General features: G+C 44.1%; 1 protein-coding gene across 2 annotated transcripts in view; it reads left to right on the top strand.

The window, feature by feature from the left end:
• The window catches only part of LOC148039583 (uncharacterized), a 118,965-nt gene that overhangs the window by 80,630 nt on the left and 21,511 nt on the right, over nt 1-16,824 (top strand). For both annotated transcript variants that reach the window (XM_087692017.1, XM_087692019.1), the window contains exons 11-13: nt 8,477-8,583; nt 8,706-8,796; nt 16,618-16,759. In XM_087692017.1, coding sequence (XP_087548143.1) covers nt 8,477-8,583; nt 8,706-8,796; nt 16,618-16,759 — 340 coding nt within the window. The remainder of the gene's footprint in view (nt 1-8,476; nt 8,584-8,705; nt 8,797-16,617; nt 16,760-16,824) is intronic.

Below are 16,824 nucleotides of genomic sequence, written 5' to 3'. Positions count from 1 at the left end.
AGCATACCCATCACGTCAGAGCATACCCGTCAGAGAGAGAGAAAAGTTTAACCGGACGACTCGTTTGGGGTTGAAGTCAGTCCAGGATGGTGTCATTCCTAGACAAGCCCGTCTTTATTCCTTTCGGCGTATTCGCCAACACTTTCAGGTGCCTAGAGAATATCATGTTATTTGGACGGCCATACAGTACAGAATTACGAGCTGCTATCCTTTGCCTACATTACAGCTTTTGTCTCCTTGGCATGATTGGATATTTGTAATTTTTTAATGATTTCGAGAAAAGGTCAGCCAATCAGTTATATCATCATATGGTAGAGGCCAAGAGATGGATCACGGATAAGGCAAATAAAGTATGGCGTATTCAAGGAAAGCAAAAAGAAGTGGCAAGATGGATTCATCCAGTTCTAGAAATCTAAGGTTCTGTATCAGGGAAAAGTGTTTATGTGGAGGCTACTTATTGGGGATCTTCCTACTGGGAACGTGTTGCATGCTTGTAAGATCTCTGCTGGGCGATGCATATTCTGTACTACATGTGATGAGACAGTGCTTCATCTTTTTGTCTCCTGCCTTGTTGCAAGACAGATTTGGAATTTTATTTTCCGTGTGTGGTCCTCCTTGACTCGACACCGGATTTCAGCTCGTTCGTGGATTTTGGGAAAGATGACCTCCATGACCTCTTTGAGTTCAGATCATTCCTCCCTTTTCCATTTCCTTAGATGAACAGTCATGTGGCATATTTGGCGTATTCAGAATGCCTTCATTTTTTATTCAATATCTGGTATTCATGGTCTTGTGGCCTGAATCTGCGGTTTAGTGTTGTAGTAAATCACCTCTATGGTGTCTGCTGATCTGTTTCTTCCTGATATTGTTGCTCCCTGGCTGGACACTGTTCGCTCCACACCAGCTGTACTTTCAGTGTGACATTTCTGTGCAAGTGTTTGTGTAGACTTTCCTCCATGTCTATTATTTCTAAAGCTGACCTGATGGTCTGATGTAAAATATTTACTACTTAATTCAATTATCTTCACGGAAAAAAGAGACAGAGAGAGATGTAATCTTGTATTTTTTTGGTAATTAATACAATTATTAATCATGAAAAAAATGATATATTAATATCTTCCAAGGCCAAAATCGGCCTATGAGACAAAATCATATACAATGTTGATTGTCATTAGACATCAAAATGTGAGGTGCTGGAGTATGGTCAGTGATATACTGTAAGAGAAGCTACGGTGGTATACAAGACAAAATAGTGCTCATGTAGGGATACAATGGGAGGATGAGATAGTACATGTTTGGCTATGTACCTAATTGATACTCGTATATCTAGTTCCATCCAATCAGGATCGATGGGTAGAGTATGTCATACATCCCAGATGAAATAGTATGAGGGTGACATCTGGCCTGGCCCTTAGGCCCTCAACTTTTGTTGGGTTTTCACTCACGCCTACACTCACAGAGGATTGTCAGTGATCAGTAGGACACTGGGGCACTTTTTACTCTTGGTATGAGAGGTTTTTTCCCCCAGACTTATTGTCTTCTTTCGTATGTGCTTACATACACACTTACACGCACTTATCGTGTTCGGGTGTGAACACCCCCTACAACCCCAAGGTTTAAGGGTTGTACTTTGTAGTTTCACATTACACTCTTTCAATCTATTGCATTGGGTGTCGTGCTTCACTCTCCACACTATCTATTGCACTCTTATTTGAGCTTCGATCCTCTCTCTATCTCACATTTGGTATCAGAGCTAAGTTCAGCTCAACTCAGCCTCCGGGAGTTCTTGCTCTGTCCAGCTCTGCCCCCTGTCGCCACTGACCCCTAGGTTCACCACAGCAACGCCCTGTCCAGCTCGCAGCTCCAGCTCCAGCCAACTGTGCCACCTAGCACCTCCTTCAGCTCACCTGCAATAGAAATGTGGCGCCCAGTGCTGCTTGTGACCAACGCCCGCCTTCTGTGTTGCTCCTGCCAGTCTGCACCCTCACGCAATGTCTCTGCCGCGCCACCCGCCACGCTTCTGACCTGTCGCCTACGCCATCCGCCAGTCTGGACTCTACCGCCTGTGCCTAAGCCAACACTCACCAACTCACCTGGAAGCGCCACTAGTCCAGTAAGGGAGCCTGCCACACCCTATGCCACACCATCCTGGAGTGCTATCTGCACCTGTACCTAGTCGACTGATTTTGAGGTTTTTTTTTTAATTACTTTTTTATTCCACATTCATCTCTGGGAAAAGGGGGCTTTTGCCTGGGTAGGGAGAGAACTCTGAGTACGTGTGTGGGACATGGTTTATGCAAATTTCTTGGCAAATTTATCAGAAATTTTGGTGCTTTTGAGGTTTTTGAAGACATTTGCAAATGTACTACAGTCTCAGTCTGAAATAGACTGTTTTTGACAATTTTGGGGCAAGAAATTTTGGGGCATACAGTGTTGCTGAACATTGAATGCACCTTGGACTGCATGCATTACAGATAGTTTTTTGACAGAGTGTACCTCAATGTACTAATTGTAGCAAGCTATTTGCTGTAATTTTTGGAAATTTCGGAGATTTCCAGGTTATTCTAGTTTGGACATTGCTCTCTTGCCTTCTTTTGGTATTGATTATCATGGCAAATCAGGGAGGAGATGTATCTACCTATGTATCCAAAGAGGACAGATTGGATGGTAAAAATTACTCGCTTTGGTCCTTCATGATGAAGAATGTACTTGTTGCAAAAAATCTTTGGGATTACGTCAATGGAGAAGAAGTTAGGCTCGGAGTTGGGGCTTCTGCTACTCCTCCAGGAGGACGTGGACAAGGGGCACCTCAACCTGTTCAGCCTGCTCCACTTCAGTCACTTCCCCAAAGATCAGCAGCTCAAAAAGCATGGGATACATGGGATGCACAGGCTTTGTTCGCTGATTGGATTGGTAGTTCAGCGGTCCATCATCCCTCACATTCGTTTTGCAGCTTCTTCATGAGAAGCTTAGCTAACTTTGGAGTAGATGTTTGCTAGTAAGAATGAGACTCGCATCTCTTTCTTAAAGAAAGAGCTAGAGGCATTGAAGATGGATGAGGGTGATTCTATGCAGGATCACTTGAACAAAATTCAGGACTTGTATAAGCAACTTATGAATGTCGATGAGTACTATTCAGATGCACAAATGATATATACCACATTGAATTCATTATCTCCTTCGTACTTGGCTTTTCACACTACCATGAACCTCACAATGAGGATTGCCCCACAGCCTATTTCCTTTCTTTAATTAATCAGTTTGCTTCTAGAGGAGGAGCAAACAAGAAGAAATAGTGGTGTGGATGTCATAGCCTCTGAGCAGGCTTTTATGGCTAAACAGAAGGCAAAGGTAGCCAAGTAAAGAATGCTCCGTAGAGCTCTAGGACTTCAAGCACCTCACAAGGAAATTTAAAAAAAGGAGGTGCACAAGCCAAAAAGGGCAAATGCCATTATTGCAAGAAGCCAGGCCACTATATCACTGAGTGTAGAAAGCGCATCGCCAAGGAGAAGAAAAAGGAGTCAAAAATGTCTGTTTCTGATGCTCCTTCCACTACTACCAAGTCAGCATCCTTTGTTGCAGACAGGGACTATTGCTTTTACACATGCAGTTATGACACTTCTTGGGCTGATCAAGCATTTAGCTCTACTGAGGATACAGGCACTTGGTTTTTTGACAGTGGTGCTTCTAGGCACATCACATCTCGCAGAGATTTACTTGCTTCTGTTGGTACAGCTCCAGTTGGCAAGTCTGTACAATGTATCAACAATGCATCATACCCTATTACAGGTATTGGGGAGATTGTACTCACAACCATTGATGGCTCTATTCTCCACTTACAGGATGCTTTGTTTGTGCTAGGTATAAAGAAGAATCTACTCGCTATCTCTTCGTTGGCATGTTGTGGATTGCAGGTCACATTTGATGATAACAGATACATGGTGCACAGAAGAAAGGCATTGACTATGAGGAGACATTTGCTCCTACCTCCCGAATGACGACTATCAGGACTATGGTTGCTTTGACTGCCCTTTATGGATGGACTATGCATCAGTTAGATATTACAACTGCATAATTATATGGGGAACTTCATGAGGAAGTATATGTACAACAGCCCATTGGTTTTGCAGTTGAGGGATCCAAACACTTGGTTTGCAAGCTGAAAAAGGCTTTATATGGTTTGAAACAAGCTCCTAGAGCTTGGTATGCAAAGATAGATGCTTTTTTGCTCAGCCAAGGGTTTATAAACAGCTCATCTGAGTCTACCCTTTATGTATGTAAAGAGGGGGGATCCATCCTAATCATTTGTCTATATGTTGATGATCTTTTGCTTACAGGGACACGCGCTGATCAAATTTTAACATTCAAATAAAATTTACAGCAAACTTTTGAAATGTTAGACTTGGGGTCTTTCCATTATTACTTGGGCATTCAGTTCATACATGATGCTAGAGGTATTGGTTTATCACAGTCAAGATACATTGGTAAACTTCTTGAGAAGTCTGGCTTACAGGATTGTAAGCCAATCTATACACCAATGGAACTTGGACTTAAGTTGTCATTACATGATGACAGTGATTTGTTTGATATACACACATATGCTCCAGCAATTGGATTGCTTATTTACCTATGTAACACTAGGCCAGACATATAGTTTGCAGTTTCAACCTTGAACAGATATATGCATCAGCCACGCATGTCACATTGGCAAGCTATTAAGCATGACTTTCATTACTTGCAGGGTACTAGATCTTTTGGATTACTTTATGCCAAGGGGAGACCACTGCAGTTATATGCTTACAGTGATTTTGATTGGGCTTGTGATTATGATTCACGTCACTCCACTAGTGGCAATTGTTTCTTTCTTGGCTCATCTTGCATATCTTGGCTTAGTAAGAAACAATCCACTACTATCCTGAAGTGAAGATCTCCTAGAAGGCCATCAATAGGGGGTCCTTTCCCACTTCCCAGTAGGTAGTGAAGAAGGCCTTAGAAAGGTCATCCTCTCCTAGGCATTTCTGCCCGTCCTGTGTATGGGAAGCCTCCTCTAGTTCCTTCTCTGTGAAGGGGGTTAGGAGGGAGCGTCCCATCTCCTCTATGACGAGGGACGGGATGTGATCCCATACCTGCTGTCTAGAACACTATCCTCTAGTTGAGGCTGTCTCCTGCTGGAAGAGGCACCTGTAGTAGTTGGTGTCAATCTCCATCACCTCGTTTGGGCTAGAACGAGTCCTCCCATACTGATCCCAAAGGTATCTGCTCTCTTGCGGTGCGAGGTTGGTGCACCTAGAAGAACTCCCTGCACATCATGTCCCTCTTCCATGCCTAAAGGGCTACTGAGTTGCGGAAAGAGAACTCCGAGCGCCTATCCTTAAGGCAAGCAATGGGTACTCGCGCTCGCACCTCTTGTGCGTGGAGGGTAGGATCCCCTGGTGCCTCCTGTAGTAATCTCTGTGTGGCTGCAAGGTCCCAGCGGAGTGCTCTCTCCTCCTCCCAGCTCTACTATCTAGCTTGTATGGCTGCCTCTTGGTAGATTCTGCTCGACTCAGCTAGGACCTCTGCAACCTCCTCTACGATCCGGTCCCTCCTACCCCACTCCCTAGTCCAAATCTGCTCTATCTGTCTCGTCACCTCCTCCCTCCTATAGATCAAGTCAGGGATCCGGTAGAATCGTGTGTCTAGCGCCAAAGGTAGGGGATCAAGGGTCAGGATAACCAGGCAATGATCGGACAACGTGGTGTTCGCCAACTGCTCAATCTGGCCTCTGCGAGAGCCTCCCCACTTTCCTACATAAAACCTATCCAACCGCTCTAGCAGGACTCCACTTAACCGCCTTTATCCCCAAGAGAAGTCCAGCGACCTTTCCCTCCTGTGGAAGGCAGGGTCTCTGCAAGCATCGCGTGCTCCTACTGTCAGTAGAAAGACCTCCCATGCCTCCTGCTCCTCCCCAGCCATGCCCCAGTAGTTTTTGCCTCTGCCCTGCTAGTCCTCCAAAGCCTCCAAGTTGTTGAAGTCTCCTCCAATGATCCAATAGTCCACCTCTGGGAGTCCATGCGCGATCTCCACCCAGAATCTGTTGCATGCCCTAACCTCTGTCGGGGCATAGACATTGAGGACTCCAAGGCATGAGTGGCTCATCACCACCTGTGGGAGGAGGGGGGGTGGGTCTGGGGGGGATCACCTAAATCGAGTACAGATCAGGGGGGGATGCTTGGCAGGGGAGGTGGTGGGGGGAAAGAGGGGAGTCGAGGGATGGAGGGATGGTCGGAGATATGTGGTGGGTGTGGGGGGGGGCTGGTGGTCCTCGAAGGGGGGGGGCTTCGGGCCAGGATCAGTGAGGGAGGCATGGAAAACCGGGGGGGAGGGGTGTGGGGGCTATGAGATCTCAGGTGAGGTAGTCTGGGTGCAGGTGATGGATGTGGGGGACTGCGGTCCTGCCAAGTAGGGCGGGCAAGGGGGGGCTACAGAGTGCTCTGCTGCGGGGGCGTCGCTCACCCTCCTGCTCCCTGCTGTCAAGGCTCGGTCTGAGGAGCTGGCTACGGCCCCCCCTGCTGTCTCTCTCTTTGTCGTCTCTAAACCCGTGTAAAGCCATCAACATCCACTTGTGGGCCTGTCGGCATAACCGCCTTGGCTCCGAAACGCGTACAATCTGCTGCCTAATGCCCAAAGTCATGGCGGTGCAGGCACTACCCTGGTTGCCTAGTCACAATGACCTGCTGCCTAAAGGAGTGACCTCCTGCCTCAATCTCCAGGAACTTTGGTATACTCTTTGTGTCCTTCACGGCCACTTGTACCTTTGAGACTCCTGCAGTTGTCACTGCATCCGCGAAGGAGGCAGGAAGAATTGTGCCAAAGAGCCGTCCAAAGTTCTCCACTAACTGGCGGTACTCTACCGCCAGTCGAGGGAAAAGTAAGGTGACTGGGTGTCTGAGAAAACTGTTGTGGAGCGCAAATATCTCCACTATGAAGCCGCTATACCAGGGAACCATATAGATGACCCCCTTTGTGGAGGCATAGGGCGAGCTCTCCACTAACTCACGAGCTGCATCTGCAGAGGTGAGTCGAACCATGAAGATACCTCGGCCCATGAGTACTGCCTCCACGAGTTGTGTTGTGCCAATGCGCAACGTGGAGTGGAGCCAATCCCGCAGCTGGGCCCTCAATGGCGAGTGTCCAACGACCTGACCAAAGATTGTTGTTGCTTTCAACTCCAACTCTGTGGCCTGGACGGCCAAGAGCTCTTCCTCAAAGAGGATGATGCGCAAGGTGTTTGACTGGGGGGCACTCGCAAAATTCACTAGCATCTGACCAGAGGTTTCCATTGCGCGTCCCTACTGAGGACCTACCACTCACGTTGTTGCGCTATCGGAGGGGGGGGTAGGGGGATGTTGCTACAGAGGAAGGGAGCATTTGGAGGGGAGGAGGGCCGATAGCGAGCGCGGGAGGGGGGGTGGGGGGGTTCCAGGCAGGGGCGATCAGTGGTGTGATTGAGGCAAGGGAGGCGAGGTGTGCAGGGGAGCAGAAGGCGTGGCATCGAGCGGGAGCGGACGGGGTGGGGTCGTGCTTGGGGGAGACGAGGGGGTCACGTTGGGGGGAGACGGGGGAGAGGCAGCACAAAAAACGGGAGGGATGGCAGGGAACTAGCGGCGCAGAGGTGCACACCACGGGACAACGAGGGGGGCATTGGCTTGATGTCAGGGGCGAGAGAGCAATGGCACATTTGTAGGAGCTAGTTACCCATTTCTATCTATACTGACAATTAGAGTGCCATGGCAATTGTGAGAAATATAATTTTTCATGCTCGCACTAAGCACATTGAGGTGCATTATCATGTACCTATACAAGACAATTTGGCAAATGGTATTTACTAAAGGCTCTTTTAGAACAATTTGGACCCTTTTCCAAGGATTTAGGCTTACTATTATTGCTTGTATATGTTTTCATCATTCACCCAAGGGGGTTTGTTACACTATCTTCTTCCATTGTTCTAGTGTGAACGTTCCCTTATCCACAAACACTTTTACCTTCTAACTGGAGAAAGGTTGTTCCCCCTATGTGAACACCCTCTTTGGGTGTGGTACTATAGTGCCTTAGGGATTGTACTTTCATTGGTCATTCTCACATAGTGCATGTAACTTTCCATAGATTTCTCTATCTTACTATTCACTGTTCACTATGAGTGTGTGAGTGCATGTGCAGCTGAGAATTGACCCAACAATGGGGTGGCTTTGGCCGATAACTGCATAACCATAAATGACATTGTATGAACTTCTAGGACCCATGCTAGCCACCAGAATTCCAACGCTTGAGGACATCCAAATACCAAGGATCGATTATTTTGCAACAAAAAGGACCTCTTCTTTAGACAATCACATGTTGTTTGTTAAAGGAAATACCCATGAAACTTCAAAAGATAAATTTCCAAAATATGAACTAACTGTGAAGCTTCTTAATGACATTTTGTATAAATTTTCAGATGTTTAAAGAGGTGCAATCATGGCCTTATGATTGGCCAAGCTCCCAAGACTACCTGAAATATGAGCAACGAGGTGTAGTAAGTGGAAGATTGTTTGTGCAAGACAGGTCAGGCGCCACATATGCTAATAATATTTAGTCTTAATTTCAGTCATGATATTTGACATTTCAAGTCTTTATCCATATGCTGGCCATATTTTCATCCTGATATCAGTTGTTTGTTATTGCAGCTTTGCAGCACCATTTTTTGCACCAGCTAGGTTTGCATTTATAGGTCTGGCCTTACCTGGAGACAATGGATCATGGCAAACAGAAAGCAAGGTAGTCCAAGCGTGAAAGGCATTAAATACCACCTGTTGGAAAGAAACAATGTCATTTTGAGAAAAATTCTAGATCATGAATTGCGAGTCATTTGGAGCATATGTACATGACTATCTATGGGGTATGTCATTTGCAAAATTTGAATTTAGGCGATTCAAATTTTGCAAGTGTAAATATTATCATTAAATTCTATCTCTTTGCATCAGAACTGTGAGCATTGTTAGGCAGCTAAAAAAGATAATATGCATATAACTAAATAGAGTTAAACTCAGATCTGTCATATTGTCCAGATTGAATGTGCAAGAAACACATACATTGTTTCTTTGGCCTTTCAACATAAAGAAATGCATAGAAAATGCCTTTGCATCAATGTGACCTTCATGACGAGTCTTTGGGCTGTTATTATTCATTAGTGAATGAAGAAGATGCCTAAATAGACATAGTACAAGTGATAAAGATGATACAAACAAGCTCAGGGCAAGAGGATCCTGCTATGTGGCCAGGGTTAGGTGAGGTTGTCTCCTGCAGATGGTTGGCTGCGGACCATAGTAACATGGGACAGGTTTTGGGGATGGGGACAGGGATGGGAATCCAGATGAGGACATAATTTGCCATCCCCTGTCAGCATGAGAGGGGCTCTAACATGGGGACTGTATTAGGAGGGTATGGGGATGGGATGGGAAGCTAGAAAATGGCTGTCCCATGTTACTATGCTGTGGGCACAGGCGAGAAGTGCACCTTGAGACTCAGCTTGGCTTGTCCAAAGGGTTATAGTAAGGCCTTGCACCTTGAGACTTGGTTTTGCTTGTCCAAGGAGTTACAATAAGGCATCATAATTGAAGTGTCGGCTCTATGATGGCATTATAGAAAAGGAGCAGCCAGAAGGCGAGAAGAGGGGTGGCAAGGCCTGAAACAATTGACAAGAATGGGCAGGAAGAGCTGATTGGAAGGGCAAGAATGGCAGAGACTGGTAGGAACTGCAGGAAGGAGGAAGAAGGGGCAGCAAAAGGTGGTGGATCATGTGCTTTTGCCATCTCATTCAATTAAGCTGTCTAATAAACAAGTGTCAATTTGCAAATTACTAATAGTATTGGAGATGGGCATGTTTATCAGGTACAAAAAGTACGACATGATACGGTATGATAAATTACAATGCTTAATGGTGCCTTAAGATCTTTTAACATATGCTACGATAAAAATACATTATTCTCTCCTAAAAGCTACTTAAAACCTAATTTTTTGTCAAAAAGGTAGAGTTATTTGAATCTCAAACAACATGATCCCATGAGAGAATCTGATCAGAATAATAAGCATTTAACTCATCCGAAAGTGCAAATCGGACTGGAAAAGAAGTGTCGATTAAGTTGGCACCTTATGATACTAACACATATGGTATAGTGCCTATAGTAGTGCGTCTAGTATCAACCCTTTCATATGTGGAACTAGTGCACCTATGGAGATGGGAGAGGTTAAGTTGCCATAAACTTGCTTTTGTTCATCAGCTTATTTGTCTTGAGAAATCCTTCCTACTTTGATGAGCGCCTTATAGAGAATGTCAATGCTCAAACACAGGAGTTCACTGCCACACTGATCTTTGCTTATTTCATACATCTCTTTGGTCAATAAATAGGATTCAGCCTTCTATTTCCTATTCAGACTATTGAGTATGCATATTGAACAGAGGACTACTAATCCTGGGGAATGTTCTCTATACGGGTTGCTACCTCTGTTGGAGATTGGCATGCATCTCAAGAGCTACTATGGGAGATCTAGAGGCAAAGACTGAGCCTCAGGGGCGCTAGAGCTATGATAGAAGCTGTGACAGGGAGTATGCCCAGGTTGGAGGACAAACATAGCCAGCTCTCTATTTGCAGGGGGGACATCCTCCTTGGGATTACTGCTACTAGTAGAGATATGATATTCACTTGTACGGTGGAGTAAGATGATAACGTTCAGTGGGAGGACACAGACCAGGCAGAGTTCACATAATGTTCTAGATAGAGGATTAGAGTTGTGGCACCTTATGAGAGGAGGTTGGAGGGATGCATTCCTTGAAAGTCCATGGAATGTGGCCTTCTTTGGTTAAACTACCAAGCTCGAGAAGAGGATTGAAATGAGCAGGATCAAAGAATAACTAGTAGCTAGTTTCCATTGGCTCAAATAAGGCATCTCACATCATTACTTGTTAGACTTTTGCAGGAGGCTAGATGACAACTTTAGGCCTAGGAAGATATCCCTCTTCTTATGACTATTAGCTCACATAGCTTCGATATGGCAGGGCCCTAGTGACATGTGTGAGATGTGGCAAGTGAGTGGAGACCTAGAGGCATTTCCCTTGGGACTATTCGAGAGTTGAGAATGTATGGAGGAGAGCCCCTCAAGATGGTCTTTGACAACACAAAAAAGACCATGGTTGTGACATGGGAGCCATAGCTTGGGTCACAAAAGAGGACCAACATGTGGATATGAGGTTTTTCAGTGGAGCTACTCCGTTTACATAATTGGTTAGCAACTAAGTCGGATTCCCACTCTAGATTACTCACAGGCATAGTGGACCTAGGGACACTATCATAAATGGGAGCTGCTTGCTAGTAATGTAGTTTGGTACATTGGGCTACAAGGCGCAACCACACTGTAAATCTCTAGGGTGTCTCGACTGTACTCTTTTGCCTGCTGTTGTGTCTGGTACCCAGTCTCCCAATAGTGGGAGACATGTTTTCTTTATTTGCTCTGAAATCCTCAGTGACTCACTTTTTAGCTGATTGGTTGTTCTGGCGAATTGACTTTCATTTGCTCTAAAGAAGGCCTATGTCAGATAATGGAAAGGAAGGCCTGAAAATCAATAATTAGCATCGTTACAAAAGTTTGCATTGAAGCAATGTTCTCTATCCTCATTTTGCCATTTCTGAACCAAGAAATGCTTGTTTTTCCAGCAATGAGTGGCTGATGTGCTCCCTCCTCTAAGGTGTTGGCCAAGCTTTTGGTCATCATTACAGGCCTATTTGGACTCTCATCAGAACATGATTGAGCCTTTTCAGCCTGACCTCTGAAGATAGATCACAAGATTTGACTATGACATCCAATGATAAGCATTATTTTTTGCATGGTATGACAGCCAAGAGAATATATGCTTTACTACAGCCTGAGCCTTGGATATCTAAGCATGCCAACACAATCTAGCATGGTACAGATTCTCGTGTTCAATGGTGCTCAATACTCTCAAAGATTTGCACCAGTAAGGATCATCTCTTCCTTTGGAGATATGTAATTGGTGTTGGTTCTTTGGGTTATATGTTTGCCACTAGAATCATTGCTCCTGTTGCTTGCCATAGATGTGGGGCTTTGAATTAGACATCTCAACACATTTTCTGGAGGTTTCACATGATCTTATTTAGAGAGCGTCTTCTTCTCTCTGATACCCTGTCCATCACAAGAGAAGATACCCTGTCCATCAAACTCTAGGCCAACACAGTGCAGTTTCTTTACGGAAAAGATGGTGAGATATGCCATTTGGAGGTTGAAGAATGGGAGAGCACATGATCAAGATGACCTTGTGGCAAAGCATTTTGCACATGCATGTTACGCACTGGCCCCTATCTTGGCAAATCTCTTCAATAGAGCCATATGTGAGGGGTTCCTAGTAAGTTCGTGTGACCACACAATAATGCCAATTTTTAATAGTGGAGATCCATTGATCGCTAACAACTACCGCACTATTATGATTGGCCATATGCTAGCAAAGATATATGCCTCTATTGTGGAGCATGAGTTGAGTTGGTGGGCTGAAACAAAGAAAATACGGTCTAGAAGACAAGCTGGTTTCCACCACGGATACAATACGCTAGACCATATATTCACGTTAAGGGCCTTGATTGAGGAGGGATGATCACGGAGGCAAAGAATCTATTGTTGTTTTGTGGACCTCTACAAAGCCTTTGGTACTGTGCCACGTGCAAGACTGATGCAAAGGTTGCGAGCCATTGGGGTCCCAAAGGATATGCAGTGGTATATTTATGCATTGTATGAAACTGTGACAGGGAGAGTACGAGTGCCTGGAGGCACAACAGACTCAGTCTCTAGTACGGTGGGCGAAAAGCAAGGCTGTCCCCTCTCTCCTTTTTCTGTTTGGACTGTACATTGACGAGATTTCCAATTACATGTAGAGATGGGGTGGTATAGGAGCCAGCTTGACTGGGGTACTGATACCAATTTTTCTATATGTTGATGATATGGTGCTTCTCAAATTCATCAGAGGGACTACAACGGCATCTAGATGCATTGCATGTGTTTTGTGAAGATAAAGGTCTCAAGGTTAATCTTGGAAAGACTAAAATCATGGTCTTTAACACCTCAGCAGCTTGGGTGACATGCTCAGAGCACCACTTTATGTATGACGGCCAGCTTGTGGAAATGGTTAGACAATATGTATACCTCGGGGTCACTTTCAAGGGGCCACAATTTTCATGGAATGAGACTTCAAAGGCTAAGCTTACACGAGCATATGCACCTTTGGGTACTCTAGAGCAATAGTGTGCACAAATACAGTTTCAAGAGCCTCGTACCAAATTGTGGCTTTTTGACACTTTAGTTATGCCCACACTACTCTATGGGGCAGCCATTTGGGGCCCAAGCCTTTATCATACTAGACGGATGCCACTTATGGACTGTGATGGATTGGAAGCACAACATTATGATGGCTGGGAATGGAAAGACCACTGGTCATAATGATAGCATGTATGATAAGGGCAAAAGCCTCGGTACCACAGGAGATCATCCGGGCAGAATTAGGCGCTACACCATTCCAAGCAATTACTTTCCTCCAGAGTATATGGCAGCTCCCTAAAGACCGATATCCTAGACTAGCACTGGAGTCTTCAAGATAGCTTGTAGCAGAGGGAGATAGACAGTGTTGGTATGCACATATGAGCACGTGGCTGAATTTACATGGCATGAGTACAAATAGACTACCACCGTTTGATTACAGCCTCGACTGCCCTACTTTGAGCCTTAGTTGTGCAGAGCTGAATAGTGTGATTAGAGAAAACATTACTAAAGTGGAGACAGAAAGGACTTGGTCCAAGTACCCCTTTCCCATTAGGAATGAAAATGGCACAATACCAATGTCACTTCTTGCAGCTTTCTCATAATGGTTTCATAGTGAGGCCTAGATACATGGATGCTCAACTTTCCCACGGACTCGAAGTTGCTATTGGTTAGATCTGCACCTCATCACATCAGCTAATGATTGAGACAGGTCGATGGAGCCATATTGCAACCAATGAGAGGATGTGCTAGCTTTATGGATGGGAGCCAGAGACGAAGGAGCACTACATTTGTAGATGTACTGTATACTATGATATCCGAGGCCACTATCATTGTCTCTTTAAGGAGGGCTTTGGACCACTAAGATAGGTGATGGACTATGAGGACCAAAGATGTTTGGGCCTTTTCTTGTTGGAGCTCCAACGATGCAGAGCATTATTGTTACGGGATAGGAGGCGACCCCAGCATCATCCACCCCTCCAGAGAGCAGTTACAGATACTTCAGCGTAGCTGAACCCCCAGCCGTGACCACCCCAAACATATCTCCTACTAATAGGCATTGCCAAGATGCAGTATCAGGAGGCATCACAGTTGACAGAGCTACAACACTACGCAGAGCACCACACCCTAGAGTACCTACTCGGCAACATAGGCATGCCCATATGCGTCACATTTGCATCATGATTGCTCGTTACAGAGGCAGATTGGCGCGGTGACTCAATCGGAGGTAGCTTGCAATGTCTTGGTGGATTCCATAGACTAAGGGGGAGATACCCTACACTCTTGATCTTTAAACTTACTTTTTTCCAAATAAATTTTATCTCTTCTTATATGATGAGAGACGATGATACCAGTTGTATTGGTTATGGTCTCATAGACCACTCTGGCCTTTTAGAGACGTTAATAGATCTTTCTTACTTTCTTTCTTTCTAACTCTGTTTTTATTATTTTGAATTTGGCCAGCTTTTTTGGTTCTTTGGTTCTTTCCTGGTCTGATTAAATTCGTGTGCTACTTTCTTTTCTTGGGTACACTTTTGGACTCTCTGGACTGTTTGGAAAGTTCACAAGCTGGCTACCTTCAAGGCTATTGTCTCTTAAAGCTGGCTACCTTTGAGGCTATTGTTTCTAATATACTTAAATAGAGGATCTTTGCATCAATCTCTCTTTGACAGCCTTGTAAACAATTGGATAGACCTCAATGTGATCTTTCTATAAGTGTTTTTGAACTTTTTAGTCTGCACTCTTTAATAATGTTCAACCACTCTGTATATTGATTGTTAATACAATATTTTTCCACACAAAAAAATTGTTTGTGTATATGTGTATTGCCCAGCCACTACACCTTCCTTGGATCGACTATACAATTGCATGGCCAACTTCCCTCATAGAGATTTAGCACATTCTTCTGGTTATTTGGTATTTTTATCTCAGCCATCTCAGTATACAAAATTATTCACTGGGGCTACATTTGGGCTCTTTAGAGATCTGGAATCAAAACAATACATATTTGGAATTTAATCGTTTCATCCCTACAGATACTTTCACCACTTTTCATGAAGCCTACTCCCCTTTATATGCATTATATGAACAACGGTTTCAAAAGAAAAGTGTGTGTGCATAGAGATACATATATATGTGCATACACACATACAAACTATATATGTATACATACTACACGCACGCACGCATGCATGCACGCACACACACACATATGCACGCACTCATGCACACGCGCACACACACACACACACACACTACATGATTACATACATTTACACCAAATGTATATGCTCTTAAAAATTAACTTCTTTTTTTTTTGGTCCCTATTTCATCACTTCGGCTTGATGCAAAAATCCATTTTGCAACTCTAATGCCCCTTTCTATTTCCTCATCTCAACTCCTAGCATTGTGATCCCCACACTTAATGGGCCTCTATTGAATCTCTGCTTTGGAACATGGTGGCCACCAGAAAACTGCAATTCAAACCCTCCTTGACAGGTTGGCTCTTCTGTGATATGGAATAGTGTCTTAAGAAGTAACATATCTTATGAATAATTTCATCTCACAATTAAAAAAATGCAAAACAAGGAGGATCATATTGAGCCTATTTGAGTTATATGTAGACTATAGAGTAGCCTACCAAAAGTGAGCCTATTCTTCTATAAGCTTTAGGAGACACATTGGACTTCCTTCATAGTCTTGGACATAAGAACTAGCAAGTTTTGAAACTGGAGATATAATCAGATTGGATATCAGCAAGCCATTCAATCATGTCTTAGACTTCCTTTATTGTTTGGATGTTATTTTGAAGTCCTATGCAGGGCACCCCTTTCATTTTTAAAGATGTTGATTGATATAGAACTTTTTCTTCTTTGGAAAAGAAAAGTCTTTCGCTTATAGTTATATGGGCCACTGTTGTGGCTTTTTCATCCTACACTTATTCTGTGTGACAATTATCCATTAGTGCTGCTATTTTGGGAGTATCAAGTTCTTGTATGTCATTTTATCGTAATCTCTCTAAGGAGTTAATACAAGCTAGCAAGTTCGAACACAGAGGTATAATTTGTTTGGATGATAAGCAGGTCATTCTCCTATGACTACCATTAGAGCTGTCGGCTTGAGAGCACCAAGTCCTTATATAAATTTTTTGTTCCCTCTCTAGGGAATTTTGTGACCTATGAGCATGTCCGTTTAAACTTTAGTATATTGTTGTAATACATGTTGTAAGATCATGGTGTTATTCACTACTATACATGTAATCATCATTTTTTCCTATAGGGTTATCAATTTTGGACCCAAGCTGATGAGACTGGATACTTCAGAATTGAAAACATCCGATATGGAGATTACAATCTATATGGATGGGTTCCAGGTGTGCTCGGTGATTACAAAAACGAAGGAACTGTAACTGTTGAACCAGGTACATTGCAATCAGTTAATAATATTTAGAACTATTTTTTTAAACCTTCATGGGTAATTTTATTA

This window comes from Lygodium microphyllum, chromosome 2, assembly GCF_053477565.2.
Source record: "Lygodium microphyllum isolate KBCC chromosome 2, Lygodium_microphyllum_v1.1.10, whole genome shotgun sequence".
Classification (NCBI taxonomy): domain Eukaryota; kingdom Viridiplantae; phylum Streptophyta; class Polypodiopsida; order Schizaeales; family Lygodiaceae; genus Lygodium; species Lygodium microphyllum.
Note: the sequence above shows the minus strand (reverse complement) of the source record. Positions and strands in the feature narration are given on the sequence as shown.